The 18,809-nt window shown below is 39.0% G+C and overlaps 2 protein-coding genes and 1 long non-coding RNA gene across 8 annotated transcripts in view; 1 reads left to right on the top strand and 2 right to left on the bottom strand.

The window, feature by feature from the left end:
- The first annotated feature begins 256 nt into the window (after positions 1–256).
- On the top strand, positions 257–12,317 carry LOC114135567 (leucine-rich repeat neuronal protein 2-like). Its single transcript, XM_028002947.1, has 2 exons — positions 257–565; positions 9,039–12,317. Exon 2 carries the CDS (start codon positions 9,349–9,351, stop codon positions 11,719–11,721), a length of 2,373 nt encoding a protein of 790 aa, XP_027858748.1. The 5' UTR covers positions 257–565; positions 9,039–9,348; the 3' UTR covers positions 11,722–12,317.
- LOC114135571 (uncharacterized) lies at positions 1,356–9,031 on the bottom strand. Its single transcript, XR_003593614.1, has 2 exons — positions 6,627–9,031; positions 1,356–6,258 (listed from the first exon to the last, which is right to left on the bottom strand). It is a non-coding gene; the product is annotated as an uncharacterized LOC114135571 (long non-coding RNA).
- Positions 12,318–13,935: 1,618 nt separating the features above from the next.
- Positions 13,936–18,809, bottom strand: part of elmo2 (engulfment and cell motility 2) — a 27,156-nt gene continuing 22,282 nt past the window's right edge. For all 6 annotated transcript variants that reach the window (XM_028002949.1, XM_028002948.1, XM_028002951.1 and 3 more), the window contains one exon: positions 13,936–17,472. In XM_028002949.1, coding sequence (XP_027858750.1) covers positions 17,272–17,472 — 201 coding nt within the window. In that variant the 3' untranslated portion in view covers positions 13,936–17,271. The remainder of the gene's footprint in view (positions 17,473–18,809) is intronic.

Genomic DNA, 18,809 nt, shown 5'->3' with positions numbered 1-18,809 from the left:
TTTATTACCTGTATGCAACAATTGCTGAACAAATCTCATATTATGTCTACTGGCTTTCACAATGCATTGCATCAAGCATTGTGCCTTGGTGTTCAGTGTACATTCAGAATGCCATTGAGAGCCCAAACAAACCTTTCATCCAGCAAAAAATACAAAAAAAAAAAAAAAACCAGCATGTTGTTATCAAAACAAGAGGTTTTCTATTGGCTTGTGAAATTGGAAAATAGAGAGAGGCTGAGAGTCAGGCAGGCAGTGCGAGAGAAAGAGAGAGAGAGGAGAGATGAGAAGCGCTGCTGCAGAACACACCTCATCTCCTCTTTAGCTGGAGGGATAGAGGGAGAAAGAGATTCAGTCTGTGCCAATTTTCTCCTCTGCTCCAGAGACAGAGAGCCAGGGAAGTGATATTTCAGAAATCTTATCTGATAAACAACAGACAGAGGCAGAGAGAGAGAGAAGCAGATGACAAGAGGTGCCTTGGCGTATGAAGCATCCAAAAAGACAAGACAGAGAACAAATGGAGAAAGAAGAAGCGACAGAGAGAGATGTAGTCAATGCTTCTGTTGCGGTAAGAGACTGGAAATATGTTGATATTTTCTGAGCTAGGAGGGCATCCCAGCACGCGCAGGGACATGCACACATGCAGCACTGGATGCATGCGCAGCCACTTAAAGGTGATGACAGCAGGTGTGTGTGTGCGTGTGTGTGGGCATCGATGTGTGTGTATGAGTTAAATGAAGAGGCTTGTAGGAAAATAAATGTTTGTGTCAGAGGGTGTCTGGGTGAATGCTGAAACAAATTCAGCTCTGAGGAATGTGTCTTTCCTTCTTCTTCTCTTTTCTTTCAATCTGCATCCAGCACCTTTATCTGTCCTATCATCCCTCCTTCCTGCTCTCCATTCTGCCCTGTTGCTCAGCTTCTCTGTGCTGGAGCTACACAGCCCACATACATGCAGCTCTGCTTTACACCATTTTCTCTCTGCTTGCCTCTGACTTAATCCTGAATTGAACAGAAAAAAGGAACCGAAGGAGAAAATGTGTGACTGTTCTGAAATGACTTTAAATCCTCCTCATGTTTTTGTTCTTTTGCTCACAGTTCTCATGTAGTTTCAGCCCAATGTTTTCTGTCAGAGTTTGGAGATTACAACGGATTATCATCAAATTATCCCACCACTGATCTAAATGTAGAGCTGAGTAGGGAGAAATTAAAAGAAATGTGCGTCTCTTGGGGCCACAGTTTTAGTTTCACATGTCCAATAAACAATTTCCTTTATCTGTTTTTTTAGGCAGATATTTATGAGATCTGTTTGCGCGTTTATTTTTGCATCATCTTTGACAATCACACCGATTTTTAAAAAAATTATTATTAAATTGATCTCAGTGGGATCAATTTAAAAGTGGACATGTTTCGAGGAATCAAACACATTCGACTGCATGAGGAATGTTAACCAGCTTTTAAAAAAAAAACTTGAAAAATCAAAAACAAGATAAAACATGAAAAGGAAAAATGTTGATCTTTTATTATTGATCTTAAGAAGAGAGAAAAACAAAACAGAACTTGAAGAAAGACAAAATATATAATTTAGTACCAGCAATCTAAAACAACTGGCTTTTAAAGTATCCCTCTACAGAGCAAATACACTGTTAGAGCAATGGTGAAAAACCCAAAAGAAGCTTTCTAGAACTAAAAATGTTTTCACAAATAGAGAAAAAAAGCACAGTTTGGGATGTAATGACAATTTTAAAAAATAAAAGTATTAATTGGATCAACAGGGTAATTTTGATTATAGGCAGAACCTGCATGACGAGAAAACTGCAAAATCTATTCTTTTAATTATCTTTTAATTTAAAAACGCTGATCAACTGCATATTATTCTGGGTCGATGTTATTAGGAGCCACTTTGGAAATTATGCTGAGCCACATGTGGCCCTGGAGCCACAGGTTGGAGACCCCTTAGCTGTAGTTCAGGTTATTGTTGGGTGTTTTACAGAAGTGGGTTCATACAGTGGGATAAATAAATATTTGACACACTGCTAATGTTTCTAGTTTACCGTTTACAAAGAGTAGAGTCATGTAATTTTCATCGTAGGTACACCTGAACTGTGAGAGACAAAATCTAAAAGAAAATTCCAGAAAATCAAATTGTATGATTTGTAAATCATTAGTTAGCATTGCATTGCTTTAAATATGTATTTGGTCACATAGCAACCAGCAAGAACTTGGGCTCTCACAGATATTGTTATTTATGCTATTTCATCTTTAAGAAACCCTCCTGTACTCCTCTCAGTACCTGCATTAATTGCACCTGTTTACACCTGTCCAAACATTCAATGAGACTCCAACGTCTCCCGCACGGACAAGATCAAAGAGTTGTCTCTGGACACCAGGGACTGAAATGGAAACCTGCACACAGCTGGGATGAGCTGCAGGACAATAAACAGCTTGGTGAGAAGGCAACAATTGCTGGTGCAATTATGGAAGACAGTCAATCTCGCTCAGACTGGCGCTACATGCATTATGTCGCTTCATGGAGCATCAGTGATTATGAGAAAAGAGAGGGATCCCGAGTGGGCCGAATCAATAACCTGAAGAGAACTGGAACCAGCTGCAAAGGCTACAAACACATCATGCCGTCATGGATTATCCCAAAATGCTCGCAAGATTTTGGGTAACAAAGTCAGCACTGAAGATGGACCATCTCCGGGTCTGAAATCCGACAGATCTGGAGAAAATCTATGTGGAGGAGAGGGCCAAAATCCCTGCTGCAGTGAGTGAAAACCTGGTTGAGAACTATTTAATTTAAGTTCCAGGAACGTCTGGTACCCGGAATTTAAATTAATGTTTCTGTACCAAATATTAAGTTGTATTTTTAATTTGTATCAAATGCTTATTTCATGCAATAAAATGCAAAGTTTTATTTGTTTGTTTTTTGATTCAGTCTCTCACAGTTGAGGTGTATCTACAATAGAAACTTAGACCTCTCCATTAATGTAAGTAATATACATCTTAACCTTTAGTTGAGGTTAATACTGAAAGCAACTTTCACTGAATGACCACCTGAGCATTACTTCCACATATTTTCCTTTAACTAGGCAAAGTCCTGTTGTTGACTATCTGAGCTTTTCTAAGTTTGAGCTGGAGGAGTCTGCAGAGTACTAATTGCCCCTAAAGCAGAAATATTCTGCATTTATCCAAACCTAAAAAGATTGCACAGTGGTATAAAGGTAGCCGTGAGAATGGGTTGCTGAGTCATACACATCTACTTTACTCTACTTTTATGAACAATTCAAGCCACAAGGCAACACTTTACTAGCACTAATCAGTACATGATTTTGCTTTTCTGAAAAGGCTGTAAACACTACAAGCTTTCCAGGACAAGCAGTAAAAATGGGAGCATATCAAAATTAAATGATGAATCCATTATTGAGCAGGTTGCATGTAAAAGGATGAATGAACTGCGATTAAAGTGAATGGATGATGGAGGGGTATGATGAGTCCCAGGAGGATGAAATTGCACCCAGTTACTGTTACAGCTCACTTTATAAACTCACTTATATACAGCAAGCGCAACTCCCACTATTATTTTATTTATTTTCTTAAAAATATCTGATGACAGGCTATGTTTTAGTAGTTTTCTGCTTTGACAGAAGGACTTTCTTCATTCTTTCCTCAAACATCAGCAAACAACTGACAAAGCTTTAAAGTGTTTCTGTTTCTTCCAATTAGCTACATAAACTGCACACATGCGGAGTTTCTGCACACCAGCTGGCAGGATGAGCTGAGTCTGGAAATGTCAGGAGAGGTTATAAAATCCTTTAGTAATAACTTTTTTAACTACTTACAAAACCCAATCACAGAAATTAAACGAATGGCTCTTGTTGCAGTGCAAATGAATGTTTATGAAACACATGGCATTTTGCAGCTTCAGAAGTATGGAAATGATGTTAAAGATTGCACAAATATTCCAGGCAGGTGAAAAGGCTTTCAAAATTAATTCAGCTGGTTTCAGGTAATTGCAATGAAAATTTGGTTTCAAATGCCGGCATTTTATCCTTTGCATGCGGCAGAAAAAAATAAAAATCTGCAACTTAATTATCCTCTAAGTTTTACTGCATAATTTTCATACAGTATGTACATCAACATATTTTTCATAGAACAGATTCAGTGGGGCGATATGGCATGCTTCTGAACATCTGCAATATTATGAAGTGGTTGAAACAAAACACATCTTAACATCAAACTGAGTCTCAAACTGGAGTACTTCCAATTTTGTCTGTGGGATTTTAAAGCCCAGATATTGCTGAATGATTTTATTAGAATCTTTCCAAACAGAAGATTCGGTAATGCCTGTTCTAAGTGGTGGTAATGCTAATATTTGCATTACTCAAAATAAGAAGTCTGTGAGCATAGCTAAAGCAGTGTTAGGTTATAGATTCTCCCAAAGCAATTCTGGCTCATGTTTTCTTTAACACTGGTAACTCATTTCCTCTAAGTCATTAATTTCTTTTGCTACATTTAAAGTTTAATGAACGCAGAACAACGTGAAAAAGATGGACTTCAGAGTTTTCAGCACAGTAAGTGAAAAAAGGCATTTACAAAACTTGGCCTCTATCTTATTCCTTTTATTAAAAAAATATCTAGATATCCAGTCCAGACACATGTATACCACAAAGCTGTTTTTGAACATAACCACCCTGGAGATCAATTTTTAAAATCCCTCTTTTTCTTTTGTCAAAATCTCTGTTTCCTTGTAGATACAAGGGAAAGAAAACCAGCTTTGCAAAATTATCTGGTTTGTTTGGAAATGGTTGTTAAATATTTCCAAACAAGAAGATTTGTTTATATTTAATAGAATAGAATTGAAATAGAAATATCCTTTATTTTCCCATAGAGAGGAAATTCAAGTGCAACAACACCAAAGTAGCAGCAAATCAAAGCAGATTCACACAAAAATATTAAATATATAAAAACAGGCACAAGAATAGCATATCATCAGGTTATTGTAAACTCTAGCTTTCATAATAAGGAGTTAAACGTGAAAGTTAAACACAAACTCCCACAATGTACTCAAATATTCTGAAATGACAATAAAAAAATAAGTAAAATATAGTGAATTGTGTTGTTAACTTGAAGTTATCAAAGCAGCAGAGTCTTCAGAGCAGGCAGCTCCTGTAAGATGAAAGCCTGACACCTGGCAGCAAAGAGACCTGCCAAAATATCAGTGCAACTCCAATCGTCAGCAATAATGCCGACTCACCAGTGTGTAATAAGTATCCATGGTAACCAACTGTTGTACTGACAGATGGGTGGTGGTAGTCTCTGCTACGTCCATTACCTCTTTGAGCTTAACCGAGGACATTACATGCAAGCCTCTCGTACATCTTTAAAGTTAATTTGTCCCTCATGTCACCCCACTTTATAACCACATATTGACATTTTGTGCTCTGCTAATTTTATTTTGTGCAAATGTGCTTAAACCATTGCGCTACGTTTTGCTTTACTTGGTATTTAGGTATTTCTGGTAAATTATGGGGTAAATTAACACAAAAATACAAACGCTAATGTGATTTGATGGTGTTTTTTTCTGAAAAGAAATTATATTACTCCCTGTTTCCATGAACTGTTCTTCTTAGCCCCAGGTGAGCCAGTTGACTTTTATAGCAGATTATAAACCCTGCTCAAACTAAAACCACTCTAAGTGACGTCCTGCTGGTAAATACTACTTACTGTAGCCACATTTTCTTACAAAAGGTTATAAAAATTTACTTTAGTTTAACTGTTTAACTGAAAACACCAGCCTGGTGAATCGATTAAATGAAGATCAGTAGTATAAAAATCTAGTTGAGAACAGTTCCTTGTCATATGTATCAAAGCTTAATGTGAAAAGATAGCTAGGAGAGCAAAACCTTGAATAGTGAAGGGATACAATAATCAGCATGATTGCATCTGAAGTATTGCTGTGGAAATAATCAAAAACAAAAACAAAACCGTTTTATTACCTGTAGATGTAGATGCTGCATGCCTACTTGAAGCTGTATTGAGTTAGTTAAGTGTTGAATATCAAAGTCCATGACATTTTTTGAGAAGTGTTGATTATCAGCAGTAATAAGCAGAAGGGAACTTGATTTTGCTAAACCTTTGCTGGAGAAATGCTGCCTAACTTCTGGCTCACAGCCTGTTTCACAGTCCTGCTTCCTCACTCGGCTAGTTTGAGTAATCATATTAATAATAAACAAAAACCATCTCAGATCAGAAATCCTCCTATTGTCATAAATTGCGGGTGTTGAGGTGGTGAGGCAGACGCTGTAGACCCAGGATGTGATAAATGAATGATTTTAATGGTGAATGCCCAGCAAAACACAGTCCAAAGTAACGGGCAGCACGGCCGAGCGGAAACCAGGGTTCGACGCCGGTAGCAACCGTAAAAATGAAGGGACAACGGAACAACACGAACGCACATTAGACGAAGACCCGACAAAGAACAGACACACAGGTGGCACTAAATACACTGGGGGTAATCAGGGAACAAGAAACACCTGGGAACTAATCAAGGGGAGAACAGGGCAACACGGAGACACAGAGACACTGAAAACTCGAAATTAACACACAGAAAACACAGAACACGACACCTATGGTAGAATATGGTCCCAAAATGTAAGATATTTACTGTAGCTGAGCTGCTATAATAAAATGTACTGATCTTACAACTGAGCCTCAAAGACATTTACAGGCCATGTAAGTTATGCAGTTTGGAAATGTTTCTTAACAAGGTCTCTTCCTTGGTAGGATTGAATAGCTGTGTGGCTGGGAATAAGATATAAGAAGATACACATGATGAAAAAATATCATATGCATCGATAAAATAGAATAAATTGTCAAAAATATTACATAAAACAGTGCAGATTCTTTATGTCTGTGAACATATTAAGAATCATGAGTTTGCAACAGAAAGGTTAATTGAGCCCTCCATCACCAAGGTTCTTCATAAATTTTTTACATAAATCTGCATACTAATCCGATGCCTTAAAGTGTGCAACAGCTGAGGTGAGAACATCCAAATCTGCAGCGCTCCTATCAAAAAGGAATGATGATTCTCATGTCTCCTTAATCAGATAATTATTTGTCTTATAACAGACGTGTGTGTAATTTGGAACAACTTTAAAAAAAAAAACTAATTAAAAAGCCAGCACATCAAATCTATTACAATAAAAACATGTAACCTTGTTTGAAAGAGTAATAATCTAGATCATGTCATATTCTGCTTTGGTTCCTCTTATTAAAATCTGGTGTTGAGACACGGTTGAGAAAGGCACATTCATTTTTAAAACTAAGTCAATTACTGATTTGATTGCTGCCAAACATCTACGATCTGTTAAAATGATAATTCTGTAATATGAATACTAAGTTGTTCCTGATACGACAGCCTGCCAGAAGCTGATGTAACTCTGGTGTGTGGGCGTGTGTGTGTGTGTGTGTGTGTGTGTGTGTGTGTGTGTGTGTGTGTGTGTGTGTGTGTGTGTGTGCCTCAGCAGCAAACACTTACACTCCTGTCCCCATTAAGATCTTAAATACAGAAGACTGATGATCCTTGGGGTTTAATTTACATGTTTCATAATGAATAAGGCCATATTCTGACTATCTCATGTGAAGTACTCCCATGAAATATTGATGTACCTGTTGGATGATTTCATCACCTCTGGTTGAGAATAACATGGAAGATTACAGCAGAACATCATTTTCCCTGTCTTTAATCCAATGCCATTTTCTTAAATTACAGTCACTTAACTTTTACAGCCGTCACCATTTGTGTCCTATTTTTCTGCCTGTCTAAATGGATTTTGACGGCAAAATTTCTTTTCAAACAGCCGCTATTCCTGATTGTACGTTTCAAACCTTTTCTCCGTCTGATTGATTTTGTTTCTCTTATTGTTCTGAGTTGCAGAGAAAATGTGCGATTACAAAAACTCTTTTGCAAACTGATGCAACATTGTCAGAGCAAACTGCTTCAGCTTCCACATGTCACCTGAAAGCTTTAGAAAAGATGAGGTATGATATTAGACTATAATGCTGTGAAAAAGTATTTGCCCCTTGTAGATTTGCTCAGGTTTTTTATGTGTGTTTATATAATCAGATCATCAAATTCAAACATTTCCTGAAACACAAATACACAAAACTACAAGAGGACAGCCTTCAGACCAACACACTGGGTCGCCAAGGACACCTCTCATCCTCGCATTGATATGGCAATTTAATTTTTTAGAGGAAAATCTATCCAATCCAAAAAGACTCTAAGTGAAAAAGTAATTGCTCCTTTAAAATAGTAACTGGTTGTGCCACCTTTGGCAGTAATAACTCCCATCAGCCATTTGTAAGAACTGCCAGTGCAGGATTTTTGGCCCACTTCTCCTGGCTTTCTAATTTAGCCACTTTGAAGATCTTCAAGCAAAGACAGCTCTGAAGGTTACGCCACAACTCCTCAGTCATATTTAAGTCCATACTTTGACTAGGCCACTCCAAATCATTATTTTTTGCATTGTTGTGCTGCTGAAGGTCGCACAGGGTTGTCTTCACAACTAAAATCCTAAATCAGAGGACTCTAATTAGAAAAACCCAAATAAAACATGACATATATCTGCAGTGCTTTTTACTGGGTTCTTTTGTCACCTCCTGGATGAATCATCAATGTGCCCTTTGAGTAGTTTTGGTAAAATGTTGGTAAAATTACTCCTGAGGAGTACCACTACTGCTTTATGTTTTCTATATTTGTAGATAATGACTCTTACTGTGTTTCTCTACAGTCCCAAAGCCTTCAAATGGTATTGTACCTCTGTGCAATCTGTTTTAATTCTTTAGATCAGGGCGTAATGTGCTGCTTTTTGAGATCTTTTAGTTTACTTCTTTTTAAATTCTAATTATTTTTCTTCAGTCAATTGGTGAGCCAAATTGTTTGATGATGCAAGATGAGCAAATGCTTCACAGAACTGTACTTCAAAACAAAAATGACGTGTTACTGAATCTTGTTCTTGTGTTTCTGAAAACAGTGACCCAAGGAATGAGTCGTCCACCTGCAGCTAGCACTTGAGACGGACGTTCGGACAACGAACACCATCATCACCCTACAGCGTTGCCACTGCAAACGTTTAACAGAAGACTTGTATAGAGAGTAGATTCACATTTCCATTTTTCATATTTCTCTTAAACCAATACCTCTTAATGTTATGCTGAGTGGTGAAACCAAACCATCTGCTCTACAGTTACAGTTTGCTCACACATCTCCAGTCCAAATGATTCATCCCTCATCTCCATAACAAAGTCTTCCTCACCTTGTCTGAATCCCCTCCTGAGAGGATTATGAGGCCAGCTTTAGCTCTCCTACAGTCACATTGTCTCTTGTACGTGTTTAGCGGGATGTGTGTGCCCATTGTTGTGGGTTCTCTGCCACCTGCACTGCCGTGGTATGTTCTCTGCCCAGTGAGGTGTGTGTGTCAGATCAAGCCATGGTTCTCCCCGGATTCTGTCTATCATGAAGCACCCACGGTGGACTGTAACAATCTGTTGCTGACGAAGCTCCCCTTGCCCATACCACTAAACACACACACTCTTCGCCTGCAGAGTAACTTGCTGTCAGTGCTGGACACTGCAGTGCTACATGGGCTCCCCAACCTCACCGACTTGGACCTTTCACAGAACCGCTTCAGTCGTGTCAGGATGATAACTCAGAGTTCCTCCCTGCCTTCTCTGCTGTCCATACACCTTGAGGAAAACCATCTCAGTCACCTTCCAGAAGCCTCTTTCTCATCATTGCCAGCTTTACAAGAACTCTTTCTCAGCCACAACAACCTCCATTCAATTGCACCCGGAGCCTTCAATGGCCTTGACTCCCTTCGTCGTCTTCACATCAATAACAACAGACTCACAACAATTGACCCTCGGTGGTTCAGAGCTTTGCCTCAGCTGGAAGTTCTCATGCTTGGGGGCAACCCTGTGGAAGCTCTGCCTGAGAGGGGATTTGTGGCCCTAACATCCCTACAAAGCCTTGTACTTGGTGGTATGGGTCTGAGAAGTTTGGCTGAAAAAGCACTTGAAGGGCTTGAAGAACTCGAAAGTCTTTCCTTCTACGACAACCATCTTACCAAGGTTCCTCGACAAGCCCTGAAAAGAGTGCCAGGACTCAAGTTCCTTGATCTCAACAAGAACCGCATCAAACTAATCGAGACGGGAGACTTTAAAGACATGTTGAACCTAAAAGAGCTTGGTCTGAACAACATGGAGGAGCTTGTGTCTATAGATAAAGCCTCTCTGGACAACCTGCCAGAGCTCACCAAGCTTGAGATCACCAACAACCCACGTTTATCCTATGTTCATCCTCAGGCTTTTGTCAGGCTGAGCAGACTGGAGAGTCTGATGCTAAACTCAAATTCTCTAAGTGCTCTGCACCAGAACATCATGCTCTCCCTGCCAAGTCTGCAGGAGGTCAGCCTTCACTCCAACCCACTGCGATGTGACTGCCTGTTCCACTGGGCCGCCAAGGACACCTCTCATCCTCGCATCAAAAGGGACACACAAGTGAAGGCCCAAGTAGCCCGAGTGGTGCGCTTTATCCAACCTGAGGCGACCTTATGCTCTGCACCTCCTGAATTGAGAGCACGTAGAGTAAGAGAGGTCTCTTCAGGAGAGATGTCTGCATCCTGCCTCCCAACTATTCCCGCCAGTTCCCTTCCATCCTATGTCGGAGTTCAAGAAGGGGGACAACTGGTCTTGCATTGCCGAGCACTTGCAGAGCCGTATCCTGAACTGTACTGGGTGACTCCCTCTGGCCTGAGACTTGGGCCTTCAGCAAACAGTACATCAAAAGGTTTTCCAGCTTCTGCCCTCTGTAGAAACACAACTTCAGATGGCTTTAACAACACATCTGCTCTCAGTTTCCAGCACCCACAAGGCCACAATGATACTGTTTGCCAGTTCTTCAAACACTACCAGCTACAGCCTGAGGGAACTCTAGAGATCAGCAGGATCTCCCCCAGAGAGGCAGGACTGTATACCTGTGTGGCTGAGAATGCATTAGGAGCAGATACACGCAGTGTTACAGTAGGAGTGCACAACAGGGGGAAAAATAAAAAGAGGGGGCTGATGACTAAACCGAAGAAATTTCAAGCCATGAGAGTAGAAGCCAGGTTGGAGTTGAACAAGGTTGGAGAACATTATGCTGTTTTGTCCTGGCAGAGCAGACAAAACCTGCCCTCTACTCGCTTATCCTGGCAGGCCATGCAGCCCAGCTCCCACACACCAACATACACCACACGCATACTTGCTGGCACACAGAGCTTCAACCTAACTCACCTGCAGGCAGAGACATTTTACAGAGTGTGTCTACATCTAGGAATCAGTGAGGACGGCAAGAGAGACAACCTTGGGTCGGAGGAGAGCAAAAAACCTCGTTGTGTGTCGTTCAGGACCAAGGATGTGCCAGAGCCTCAGCCTGGTCTGCAGCTCAACCCAGAGCTGACCTCCATAGCGGTCACACTACTGCTTCTTGCTTATATCCTGCTGCTAGCAGTGCAGGGCTGGGATGCTGAACCTGGTGAGGAAGCAAGGAAGCATCACAATGCCCTCTGTGTGGATATCAAGGGTCCCAAGACTGTTGTTATCGCTCAGAAGACAAAAGAGAGCAATGAAGATCCAACAGATCTGAAAGAGAAGCTGGCATCGTTTTATATCATTTGAGATAATTACACCCATTCCAATGCAGACAAGATAAACTGGCACACATCCATAACATGGGACATGAAATATACACTAGCACTCACACAAATTAAGGATTTAAAGATTATGGTGCAACGAGAGATTTGTATTTATTTTATATAAGCATAAAGTATATATTGACTTTGTTTCTGTGTTGAGATGTGTTGTAAAGATTGCTTATCTCCCCTTGCCGGGGAAATAAAACTGGACAATCATACTCCTGCCTAACACAGGGGAAACAACAGAGCCTGAGCTGCCTATGATCACTGGACTGAAACTAAAGAGAGCTTCATACATTTCAGGAATGGATATTTACAGAAGAGAGCAGCTCAGACCTCCGAGGTTTTGTCCTGTTTATAGTCAACTTGTTTCCACGGACTCAAGCATACTCTCACCAAGCTGATAAAATTCTGCATTACGACAGGCGCTGAAGGACTTTCTGCTGGTTTGGACAGTTTAAGTCAAAGTGATTGATGTATACGGCGCTTTAGCTTTGCTCTTGGACTGACACGTCCATCTTGCAGTATCCCTGATAAAACATCTCTTTCTGTTTTAAAATAAAAGTGATTTAAAAGTGACTAGTTTGAGCTTTAAATTACATTTTTTGCATCATTTTGTGTTTTTCTTTTAATCAAAAACTGACATATGGAAAATCCTGATTTGACAGGACATGAGATTTAGAAAAAGTCATTTAAAAATAGTGTTGCATCATTTCAGCAAAGCTTAGGTTCTCCACCAAACCAATATGAATACTAATGGTGTTAGACATCTCACGCCTTCTTAGTAACACAAGACGCAGAATGTCCCCTGCTGGAGGAGGAATGTAACTGAGAGGCCAGATTAAAGGGCCCAAAGATGCAATTGTCCCAAACTCAAGTAGCTGCTGAATTTCCCTTCTATCAGAACTGGATTTCAGGACTCAATTTAGCATTATGCGAAGGTAAGAAACAGAAAATGTTAAAATGTCCTGGGCTCCATCCGTTACATCATGACCGCTGGAGATGAGCACCAGTGTTTCCTCGACCCTGCAAGGACAAGCAGGTAAAGACAATGGATGGGTGGAATATACATCTATCCACTTTAGTCCAGTTTCTGATTATCTGATAGCATCAGATCTCTGCTTAGCTGGAAGAGAAACCTATTTCAAACGGACAGGAACAAATGTGAAATGCAAGATCTTGCCTTTTAATTCTTTTAATTAAAATTGGAGAGGGTCATAGAGTAACATCAGCAGCGATTCTGTCAGATTAGTTGCACCATCAACATTGTTCCCAAACAGCAGACTATTAAAGTCCGCTACTTTAGGTAAACATTTTGCACATATACTGCAGTTTTTCACATTTCGACATATTAGAATCACAACTTCCAACGTGTTTTATTGTGATTTGTAGACGAATTCAAAGTACTTTATAAATACAGCAGAAAATATAGAGGTTTTCTAAATTTCATACAAATGTAACTTTGAAACATTGAGTATTTTGTGAGTCAGTAGTTTGTAGAAGAGAGACAACCTTTGCTTCAATTACAGCTGCATCTTTCGAGCGCGTTTGCCAAATTTTACCCATTCTTTCCAAAAATGCTAATTAAAAGGCACTTTGGTTGGAGAATGTCTAAAAACAAAATTTTTAAGTCTTTTTCTCCGGTATTCAACTGGTTGTAGGTCTTGGTTTGACTAGTTCACTCCAACACATGAATATGATTTGATCTAAAGTAACACTTCCTTTGTATTTCTGGCTTCATCTTTAGAGGAAAGATTGAAATATTGTTTTTTAGTGCAACACTGTTTTAAAATTTTAAAAGAAAAGCGCGTCTGCTGTGTACAAATGTTATCTGACAAATCTCTGAGGCTTTCACAGAACAACTGAAATTAGAATAAAAACATCCCCCAGCATGATGCTGACTTGACCAGCATCAACTTACTAATTAAGAGGCACCTGAGTGTAGTTAGTGGTGATATATTTCATCTAGGGGTATTTGAGTAAGACTTTCTGAAAACAAAGTCGCAGCGCACATTTCAGATTAGCAGTTGTAAATAAATACTTTTTTCCATAATTATCCTTTACTTTATGTTGTTCTTTCACATAACATTTTTGGACAATGCATTGGAGTTTGTAGTTGCAAGATGAAAATGTGCGAAAGTTTAAAAGACATTAATACAAGTTAATGTAATTCTGTTAAGAATCGACACCTTGAGCCTCAATTAGGACTTCTTTATTCACACAAAACATAATACAACTCTTCAATAAGGCAAGACATTACTGTATATACATAGAATGATCTATATGTATGCCATATTCAAATATTTATATAACTCTTTCATTCTTTAGTAGCACTACATAGTGTAAATACATTTTTTAAGTAAGTCATGTAAAAACAGTTAATGGATCTAAAAATGTCAATTTTTTGTTCATTCGAGGCAAAAGTTCTTGTAGAAGATAATGGTTATTTTTGCAACAGAAGTTGATGCCTGAACATCGTCAACTGGTTCAGTTACTGGTTTGATTATGGGCTGGTATGGAGGCTCAGAGAGCTAAGAGAACAATGCTTTAGGTAGAATTAATAAAAGGAAGAGCAAGTCAGCTTGTTTCCCACAATTCACTATAATTAGAAAAGCATTTGGTAAACACACAGGCCTGGAGCACACTGCATCTTTTACAGAGCACATGTTCAGATGATGAAGATGTACAGCTTTTAAGAAACTCTCGGTGCCACAACCCAATTTTAAACCCTCCGAATTTCGAAAATCAGATTAAAAACAAACTTGGAAAAAAGCAAATCGCATACAGGCTGAATTCTGCTATTCCCACTCGCATCAACAGCTACATAGATTATTGACACAAGCTGATATCATAGTTACAGTACGTCCTGGTGATGGTGCCCTTAAAAAACAATGTAATGGATTTGTTTCAGTGTATACTGAGCATGTTGAATGCAAAAACACACAGGGTTCCTTCACATTATAAAAGTCTAATTTCACAGACTTAAATCGTCTTAAACATGATAAATGTTTACATTCTGAGTTTGGGGTTGCAATCTGAACATTGCTATGTTCTTTGATACAGCAAGGGGCTCATTTAGTAAATCTGTTTGAACTCAGAGGAAAATTGAAAAAACAAACACTTCAGCACTGTGTATGTGCAACTTATAGCAAATTGTTTGCCGCTATAAATCAGATTTTCAAACTTAGGTAGAAACTTAGGTAAAAATATGACAATGTTCATCTTTTATATGTAAAATAGAATAATTCTGCTTCTTTGTGCAATTTAATTTTAGAAATGTATTCTTCATTTTAACATTGCTAAGGGGAAATGAAGCCTGAAAAAACTAATATTTAAACTTGGAAATACTGAAAAGAAGACTGAGAGTTATAGCTACCATCTAGTGACAAGAAGGTAAAGCCATTTACAAAAATATAATTCTACAGAGCTTTAACAAATAGCAGCAGTGCTGAGTATCGGCTCACAAGCTAAAAGACCATAACCAGGAACTACGGGGAAATTGAAAATGACAACACTGCTAAATATAAAGAACACAATCCTGTGTTCATGTGATGCATGAGCAGTACTAGATTTCTTCACTTTTTGGAAAGTTTGAGTTTTATTGGATTGGAAAATCTAGCAGAGTTTCAATAGTAGATTGCAGAGAAGCTCCTTAAATCCCCTGGTCTGTGCAGTGAGAGCAGACTGTTAAACTGCTAAACAGGTAAAACAAATATAAGCGGCTTCCTTCATTGAAGCAATGTTCAGTTTGCACCCCTTTATGATGCAAACTCAAATGCCATGCTTTAAGTTGCGAAAACACAACACCACATAGTATTTATATTAAAAACCATCTTTACCTACTTTATATACAGCATGATGTAGTTGTAGTCATCTGATATCAAATATTAAAGTAATTTACCCATAAGAAATGTTTTCTCTTTTTTCTTATACGCAACAGAGAACTGACAAAATACATTAATACTTTTCAACTCTGTTAAACTGTTAATTATGGAAGTAAATTATAAACTCATGCTGTGTAATTTATGTATTACTCTGGCTAACCTCTAAAGAAATTAGGGGGTTTTTTTGGCTGATACCAATTTCCAATTTTTTTTAAGTCTGACTTCCAAATTTTAATTTTGATTGATAAAGATTTTCTTATTCTAAGGACTATAAGATCTTATAGAGTTAACAAATGTGCTGTTCTTTGACGGAGGCCTTACTTTAAAATCCTACAGAAAATATTCTGTAATTTATGTGTCAAAGCATACTGTATGTCAATAAAGACATTTCATAAGTAGGAAAAAACTATTTTTTTGTCTTTAGAAAACTGCCAGATCCTAATCGTTGGTAGATTTATTGGTGAATCTCTACTTCATACACAGAAATGTTCTCCGCTAAAATATCTTTATGTTTGTTGCAACTGCATCAAGCAGGTTTGTCATATGTTCAGTAACATGCTGCACCAAGTTATATTGGTAATAAAGACCAAGCTCATAAAACCCAGTTTACCAGAGGTACTAAAACGTTTTAGAGTGACTGCATCACTACTGGTGTTTGTACCACAGTTTGGGAACCAATATCTAATTAAAAAATAAAAAAATCTGAAGATCCCCACACTCAGACACAAAGAATGAAAGCTGAATTAGGTAAATGAATCCCTTTTGTGAGTTAATACTGTAGAGCAGCCAAGAAAAATGTGAGAAGTTAATTCAGGCAGCATCAGCGATCAGCGGCACCAGGTGTGTAAACTCAGCTTTGAGCTGGTAACTGTTTACTACCAGCCCTCATCCAGTAACAATTACCAAATTTAGTCCGGTTTTGATTGTTTGTGTGATCCAATTTGGGCTTTGAATCAGCAGATTCAGCAAATGCTCAGAAAAACAACAAACTTTGTGAAGACACAAATGCAGGTTTCAGCACCTGGACTTGTGCCAGTCCTGATATTTATAGTCGACAAAAATTAATCCCTGTCAGAAGGGTTCTCTAGTACATGAACATTTCATTTCATAGCAGAAACAGGCTGCTACAGAGAAAGCTGTCCATCTGAATTACGATCCAATATGTTTATCACTTGATATTAATGAGGCAATAATGGAGAAAAGGTGTAGAGCTGATTGTATTTTACTGTACAAGTGGAGGAACGAGCAGTATCACAGCAAATTTTAAACATTTAAACTGAAAGTGTAGGCCCTTCATTACCAGTTGCCATGGCTACCACGCATAGCTTGACTTAGCAAGAACGCCTTCATTTTACTGAAAAACTAAAAACTCCAGTTTAACTTCTGCCTGTGAATTAGAGGAGATGAAGATGCTGTCGGGTTTCTCAACTGTCAAGTAAAGTTTAACCTCTGGCCTCACCGTAAAGCTATTATCACTTTTTTTTTCTGACAACCGTACTGCATCTTAAACGTGTGTGTGTAAAGTTCTGGAAAACAAAATCAACTGTTATCAATATAAGCAGCTAAATTCATCAACAGATGAGTAAACGTATCTTTTATCAATACATGCATGCATGGCATTCGAGCACACACAGAAGCATACGCACAACTCAGCTGTAGTTGTAGGTGAAGTTATAAGAGCTAGGCTCCTTTGGCACTGGAGGCGGGGCTTCAGGGATCGTGATGTTCTCAAGGTCGAGGAGGCGGAGCTTCATCTCCATGCTTATGAGGGTATCTAGGTCGCTGCGTGTCAGGTCACTGCCCATCTCTCTGCCCAGCAGCGCACACAGCCCGTCGGTCCAGATGCAATACTGAACATGTGGGCACAGAAACACAAACACACGCCAACACACACACGCAGAGGAGTTTCGGTGAGTGAGTATCCTTCACAGTCAAATTTACTGACCCAAGTAGCTCTGCGAATGGGAGTCATTCTAAGATTATACACAGAGTTATGGGAGCAAATTAGAACAAAACATTTAGATTTTTATCAAAAGATGTTCAAATATTGATGCCTGATAGCTTTTTCTCTGGAACAGAAAGATTTAACTGAATTCACGAAACAGAAATTCACCTTCTTTTTCAAAAGATCGCAATGAAAAATGTGTTTTCTAGTGAGGGGAAAAGTTATTTAGTCTCACACTTTTGGTAGAAATAACTTCAAAGACACTTACAGTAATCAACCAAACTCTACCCTCTGAGGTGTGAGATGTTTGAAGGGTTTACTGCAACCTACGAGGGTGAGACTGCCAGATCCTGCTGCAGAAGAGCACCCCCACAGTATGATGCTTCCACCTCTATGTTTCATGGTTGACATGAGTTTCCTTTCCAGGAATGCTGCATTTGGTTGTCCCCTTCCAGACCTCCCACGAAACGTAAACGTGTGCAGTCCTTTTTAGATTGATCAGACATCTACTTTAATGTCAGCAAACTACTGGTGTAGGTCTAACGACTTCCTTTTAGGGTTTTGATTACTTCTTTTTGCATCTTGCGGTCAATTTGCTTGGAGAGCCGAACCTGGGGATGTCAGCAGATGCTTTGAATGTCCTTTGCTTTTTTGTCTACTGGAATCATTTGTGTGCATTTGTGAATGAGTAAATGGTTTCTATCATACGCCGTTTGCTTTGTGTGCCTATTGATGGGATCTGTTGGTCTCTCTTCTTCAGCCGAGCTTCTGGCCACTAGCTTGAGCACACAGCCCCGAGTACACCTGAGTCAACAAAGTTAACGGTGCAGAAAGTCTTGATTTTTACTTTAATTCCTGTTTGTACTCCTTGGTGAAAGTAAATCCAGCCCCCAGAGGTTGTGGCACATTTCACGCTAATATCACGGCTCAAGTATTGCTGTTCGTTTTACAAACATTAGATAAATATGGGCAGAGTTTCCTCCAAATACAAGCATGAAACACCATTTAAATATTAGCAAAGTGTGCAAAAAAGGCTCTGTCAATCACAGGGTTCTTACTCTGTCTTCATGGGAAAAATGCTAACTTTTCTAGGCTCAACTTTCTAAAGGTCTCAGTGCTGTTGCAAATTGTAACATGAAGGAAGGAATAAAATAGAATAAAAGGAGGAAAGGAAAGAGCAAAGGAAGGAATGAAGGAACAAAGGGAGGAAAATGCGATAAGAAATAAAGTTTGAGAATAGAA

Source organism: Xiphophorus couchianus, chromosome 20 (assembly GCF_001444195.1).
Source record: "Xiphophorus couchianus chromosome 20, X_couchianus-1.0, whole genome shotgun sequence".
In the NCBI taxonomy this organism is placed as follows: domain Eukaryota; kingdom Metazoa; phylum Chordata; class Actinopteri; order Cyprinodontiformes; family Poeciliidae; genus Xiphophorus; species Xiphophorus couchianus.
This window is presented reverse-complemented; position numbering and strand designations above follow the sequence as displayed.